The 5,642-nt window shown below is 54.1% G+C and overlaps 1 protein-coding gene and 1 long non-coding RNA gene across 2 annotated transcripts; both read left to right on the top strand.

Moving 5' to 3' along the window:
- The first annotated feature begins 206 nt into the window (after positions 1–206).
- Positions 207–2,045, top strand: LOC131401727 (uncharacterized). Its single transcript, XR_009217900.1, has 3 exons — positions 207–288; positions 1,400–1,507; positions 1,771–2,045. It is a non-coding gene; the product is annotated as an uncharacterized LOC131401727 (long non-coding RNA).
- Positions 2,046–3,021: 976 nt separating this feature from the next.
- On the top strand, positions 3,022–4,206 carry LOC131401657 (ral guanine nucleotide dissociation stimulator-like). The gene is made up of 3 exons (XM_058536904.1): positions 3,022–3,153; positions 3,336–3,447; positions 3,591–4,206. The coding sequence occupies exons 1-3, from the start codon at positions 3,022–3,024 to the stop codon at positions 4,043–4,045; spliced, it is 699 nt and encodes a 232-aa protein (XP_058392887.1). The 3' UTR covers positions 4,046–4,206.
- The last annotated feature ends 1,436 nt before the right edge of the window (positions 4,207–5,642 follow it).

The raw sequence follows: 5,642 nt of genomic DNA, 5'->3' as shown, positions 1-5,642 counted from the left end.
TTCAGAAGCCAGATACTGACCACTTAGTGATGACAAAAGGATGTGCACTTCAGAAGGCAGGGAGCATTGGGGCCATTGTGGAGGTTGTCCACCACATAGGCCAACGTGAGGCACTTGGGACTGATTCTGAGTAAAACAAGGGACCGTGGAAGGATTAATGCCAGTGGATCACAATGTTTGAATTTCCTCTAATTTCAACCCCTTCAGGATGCAGACCTGAAAATGAGGCCCAGAGGGGCAGTGACTTTCCCAAGATCACACATCTGGAACCCAGAGAAGTTCTGACTGGTATTCTATGTGATGTCCTACTCCTTCTTGTACTTCCTCCATCTCCAAGTGGGTACATTAGACACATGTGACACCAGCCCACAGGTGTTGTACGTATTATCACATGTACCCTGACACGGTCCCTAGGAATCAGTTTTTAGCCCTATCCTCATTGTGCAGCTTGGGAGACTGGACAGATCTTGAGAGGCACAGCAGCTTTTCCAGGACACAGAACTAGTAGGAAAAAAGAGGTCTGACTTCAGTTCTGTCTCCTCAAAGCTGGCCCCCTGGATCCACTCCCAAGGAGCTGTGGGGAGGGTGGTGATGGGTATTTGTGTACAGTGATGGAGATGACACGGGCAAGCAGGGAGAGCAGCCAACAGCCTAGAGGGGGCTTTAGGTGGGTCTGATTGAATGAAGGGGCCAAGTAATAGAACCTTGAAGAAGTGACCTCACTTCCTTGGTGACAGCCCCCAATAGAACTTAGAACTCTGGTTACCAGTCACCCACATTGTAATCACAGCCTCTTGTCCAGTTCATTTGAGTGGAGACACTCGACAGAGTAGGATGTTCTCATGTTTTCCCGTGACTTTCTGAGGCTGTGGCCCCCGGAAAGCCCAGAATGAGAGCATGTTAAGTTGCTTTAGACATTGGCTCAGCCCTCATCTCGAATGTGTGTGGCCTTTTGGCAGGAGGAACCATCAGGTAACAGTGTGGGCCAGGGCAGGCCACTCTAGATCAGGCCAGAACTGTGATCCCAAAAGGACAGCCCCACACCCCTTAACACTCATTGTGTGTGTGGGGGTGGGGGGAGGGGAGGTGGAGTTAGGGAAGCTGGGGATGAGGAGGACCCAGCCTGGACAGGAGCAGGAAGCTAGATGGTGGGAGTCAGGCAGTGTGTCATGTTCATACTCAATATCTTGGCTGCAGGAGAGTCAGGTGAGTGTTGGGGACCAAGTTCCTCTATCTGCATGTGAATCCCGGGCCCTCAAGGTGTCCTCGCATTCCTTCCCTGGTGGAGTCTATGCAGATTCCCCTCTGTGCCTGATCTGTGGCGGGGTTTCTCCCTGTGGCAAAGTCCAGGCAGGCGCCTGATCCCTCCTGGCCTGACTGCTGGGCACTGTCACTGCAGAGCTGCACCCAAGAGATGGTCGAGGAGCTGGTGGATGGCTTCCAGTTGACCCTCTCCCTGGAGAGAACACAAGTGCACCACTCCATCAATGACCAGGGCTGCTCTGAGGTGAGTGTGAGTGAAGAGGGGTCTTCACACACAGGACTCTGAGATGACCAAGGCAGTGCTAGAATGCAGACTTAAATCTGAGAACACCCTGGACTCCCCACCCCCATAATTTTCTCACTAGAGTTCCCCACAGTCCCACTCCCAAAGGAATCTGGACCTCCACTCCTCCCCACCAGCTACACAGGAGGGTAGAAAGTCACCTCAGTCCTCCTGGTGGTTCACTGTGATATCACTTACTGTATGTCCCTCCTCCTCTCCCTCAGTGTGAGGATGAGTTCACTGTGAATTTAAATGAGGCCTGCAGGATGCGTGCCCTCCAGGCAGCGTGATGGAGAAGCTGACAGAGTCCATGGTACCAGCTTTCCTGAGTAGGAATATGTCCAGCTTCACCACCTTCATGATCAACTACTCGGCCTTAGACACATCCCACCGGGTCCTGGACCAGCTGTTTACTAGCTGAGTAGCCACTCCCTCCTCAGCACAGTGGTGACTCTGCCCACTGCCAGCTGTGTACCTTGGGCAAATCCCCACATCTCTCTGAGCCTCAGTTTGCTCTTCTGAAAAGTTGGGGGGGAGGATAAATTTCATGGTGATCTTGTAGCGACTAATGGGATCAGCAATGGCAGGTGCTTATCTGGTGCCTGGATCTGCAGAGAGGGCTGTGGACGTGCTGTGGTTGTCCATGGTGTTTATTTTTCTCTTCCCCGTGAAAAATAGTCTGCCTTACTGATCTCTAGGATGTGGTTTTTCTGAGTTTGGAAAAGCACATGCAAAGAACCCTGTCAAGGAGTTGAGATTCCATCCAGCTGGTCCTGATCCTTTTCCTTGAGGTAGCCAATTAAGGATGTCTGGGGCAGCAGAGAGGGCCTAGGCCCACTCAAGTGTCTGGGATGGTCTGGCTGGACTTCATTCATTCAAGTGTGTAGATTAAGCACCTACTGCATGCAGGACATTTGGAGACACTTAGTAAAGTCAGTGAATGAAGGAGACACAATCGCTGTGCCTCAATTGTAGTCTGAGAGTCAGATAGTGACATTAGACATCTTTCGCAGGTCCTGTCTTCCATGGTACATCCCAAGTGATGCCCTGATAGCCTCCTTTATAGCTGGAGGCATCTTCCCTTTTTCCAGCCAGGAGGGCAGAGCACAGGCTCATCTAAAAAATTGAGTGGTCTTTGGGTCCAAAAGAAGGGCTTCCTGTCTCTACAGAACAAGATGTGTAGGGAGAGATGTGGCTGTGGTGGGCCTGTCAGAACCTTGCATCTCACACATCTTTTGATTCTCAATGGAAGGCTGAGGTCTGGTGGCTTCCACTCCAGGAGGACAGGAGTCAAAGAGCTCTGGATGGGTGCCAGGACCCCTGGGAAACAGATTGGTGTCTAGGCTGAGTTGTCTCCAAGAGACCCATTCCCATCACAGACCAATCTTAATCTGTCTCCCCTTCTCCATATCCAGCTCTTCTGACCACCACCTCCAGGCCCAAGGCAGGAAGTCTGTGAACAACCCGCTCAAAAAATGGCCTCTGCTCAATCCCTTTGCAAAAGTACATGGAGGGCTGGGCTGGACTGTGTCCCGGCCCTTCAAGAGAAGAGTGTCGGCAGGAAGAGAGTCGCGACAGGCTCTGTGTTCAACGTGCTGTATGAGCAGGTGCTCATCCCCAGGATGGGAAGGGGCAAACATCGGTGCCTTGCATGAGAAGTGTGGAGGGAAAGGCCAGGCCTCTGACTCTGTTGCCAAATTGCCTCCCCCAGTGCCATCTCTTCTCTGGTGGGAACCTGCCTGGACCCAGGGCAGGATTTCTGGGAACCCTTGCACTTTCCCTGCTTCAGGATGAAGCTGACCTCTCTGCATCTCAGCTTGCCTGGCTTGGAGCTGGGGACCACGCCTACTTTCTCCAGGGCCAGCTGGAGCATCCAAGGCCCATTGAGGCAGAGCTGGAAGGTGAGGAAACTGCAGTATGGGAAGATGATTTGCAGGGTCTTCAAAGGCTAGGTTCCCTTAAAGGCAGTGGGGTCTTTCCTGGCTTTGACAGGGACCGGGGAAGTCAGCTACTTGAGTGAAACTGTTTCTTTCTCCTGCTGCAGTATCATCTCCAGAGCTCCCTCCAGCTCCAGAGCCAGAGCAAAGGCCAGCTCCATGGCTAGATCCAGCTCCAGCTCTTGTTCCACCACCTATGCTAGAGCTGGAGCCAGTGTCACCTCCATCAGTCCCTCCAGGGCCAGAGCCGCCACCAACATCAGCTCCAGCCCCAGTGCCAGCTCCTGAGCTGGAGCCAGCTGGACCATTGGCTCCAGGGAGAATCCTCACTCCACCTGGAGAGATAACAGCAGAGCCAGATCCAGTCCCAGAGCCCACCTGCTGCTGGGATGTGACCAGCAAGAACCTGCTGAGGGAGGAGAAGCCAGACATCTTGGAGTTCCTTCCCAGGCTGGTGGCAGAGCAGTTGACACTGATTGATGTGGTGAACAGCGAAGCGCTCACGGCAGGTGGGGTTGGCCTTCCCTGTGCCATGAGCTTCCCCACACCTGCCATTTCTTGATCCAGAATCCCATGATCTCGGTCCAGCTTCCCTGCTTACCCTCATGTGACCTGAGCAGCTTTCTTAAGTCCCAAGCCTTTGCTGTCCTCATGTGGAGAGTAGAGCTGTACACTGAGAGCAGCTGCCATGCAGAGTGGCTGTGCAGATGGACGAGGTGGAGCCGAGAGGCAGTTGGGCAGAGTCTGTGCTTTGGTGGGGGAGGGGAGCACACTGAAGTGCTGTCTCGCCCTTGGGTAGTTCACTCATTTGAGCAGGAGGCCTCAACAGCCTCAGCACTAATAAGCACCTCATGTGTGCATGACTGCAAGGCAGACAAACAAAGCCTGTGGCTGTTGCTGCCTTGGGAGAATGTGCATCTGAAAGAGGAGTCAGACCCCAGGATGGTCAGATTGGGTGGGAGATGCCCCTAGAGACGGTCAAGCAGGAGCCGAGTTCTGGTGCTTAGAGGAAGTGAGACTGGGCAGCGAACAAATGTCACTTCCCGGCGCCACAGTATCGGGTCCTGGGTCATCCTGTGCTGGGTACCCTCAGGGGACACAGGCAGCACCCAGGGACTCCCACAAGCCTCAGGCCACATTCTCAGCTTCCTGAGCTCTAGCTCTCACCACTGACCCGGCCTGGGACAGGGGGCTGCGGACGCTGAGCTTGGCTGTGGCAGGGCTGGGTGACATGCCCTGTCCTCCCCAGGAGCTCTTCAAGAAAGTGATGCCCCACGACTTCCTGGACTCCATCTGGTGCCAGTGTGACAACAGGGGCAATGAACACCTGACACCCACCATCCATGCCACCACGACCCACTTTAACAGAGTGGTCGAATGTGTCGTCACCACTTGCATTGCGGACCCGAGCATGACGGCCTAGGACAGGGCCAGGGTGGTGAAGCTCTGGATCCAGGTGGCCAAGGTAAGATGTGGGAGGCCCTGAGAGCTCCTCTCTGGAGTCAGGGGAACTGCCCCTTCTCCTTTCTCAGCTCTCATGTTTGAAGTCTGTGGTCTGAGTCTTTGCACAATTATTAGGCCCCTCCTGCCAGTGCCTCGATGACCTGACTCCTGGTCCCAGTGTTGGGAATCTCACCCCTTCCTGGGCTCCTTCCTTACCTTGAGCTAAAATCCTCCTCCCTGGAAGTATTCTTCATCAGCTTCCAGCTGTGCCTTTCCCAGGTTCCCTGAGCTACTGTCTCATCCAGGACAGGAGACGTCAATGCGACGACAGAAGCCAGAGGAAGCAAGGCTCCAGCTCCCCCTCACAGCTCATTCTCTTCCCTTCCCCAGGAATGCCAGGGCCTGAGGATCCTTTCCTCACTCCATGTGATCCTCTCGGATCTGCAGGTTCCCTCCATTCAGCATTTAAAAGAGACATGGAGATGGGTGTCCAGGTGGGTAGGCCTCTCTCCATGTGAGCACCACCTGGGTGGACCAGACGCCCCGCACAGGGCTAGCATTGCCCTTCAGTCAGTTGGGACCTCCTGGGAGACAGCAAACCCTGGCGATAGGGTCTGACCTGGTTGGGAGGCTTGGAGTCTTTCTGAAAACTTAGGCCAGTGGTTCTGCCTCAGGAATCAGTTTCCCTAAGTGACAGATCCAGGCTTGAGCCAAAT

Source organism: Diceros bicornis (genome assembly GCF_020826845.1).
Source record: "Diceros bicornis minor isolate mBicDic1 chromosome 13 unlocalized genomic scaffold, mDicBic1.mat.cur SUPER_13_unloc_1, whole genome shotgun sequence".
In the NCBI taxonomy this organism is placed as follows: Eukaryota; Metazoa; Chordata; class Mammalia; order Perissodactyla; family Rhinocerotidae; genus Diceros; species Diceros bicornis.
The sequence above is the reverse complement of the archived record's forward strand: the minus strand, read 5'-3'. Positions and strand labels throughout refer to the sequence as shown.

Excerpts from the sequence above, each read along its gene's own strand:
- LOC131401657 (XM_058536904.1), top strand. The coding sequence starts at position 3,022 with ATGGCCTCTGCTCAATCCCTTTGCAAAAGTACATGGAGGGCTGGGCTG. Across the intron at positions 3,154-3,335 it reads TCAACGTGCTGTATGAGCAG|GATGAAGCTGACCTCTCTGC; the intron begins GTGCTCATCCCC and ends TCCCTGCTTCAG. Across the intron at positions 3,448-3,590 it reads CATTGAGGCAGAGCTGGAAG|TATCATCTCCAGAGCTCCCT; the intron begins GTGAGGAAACTG and ends CTCCTGCTGCAG.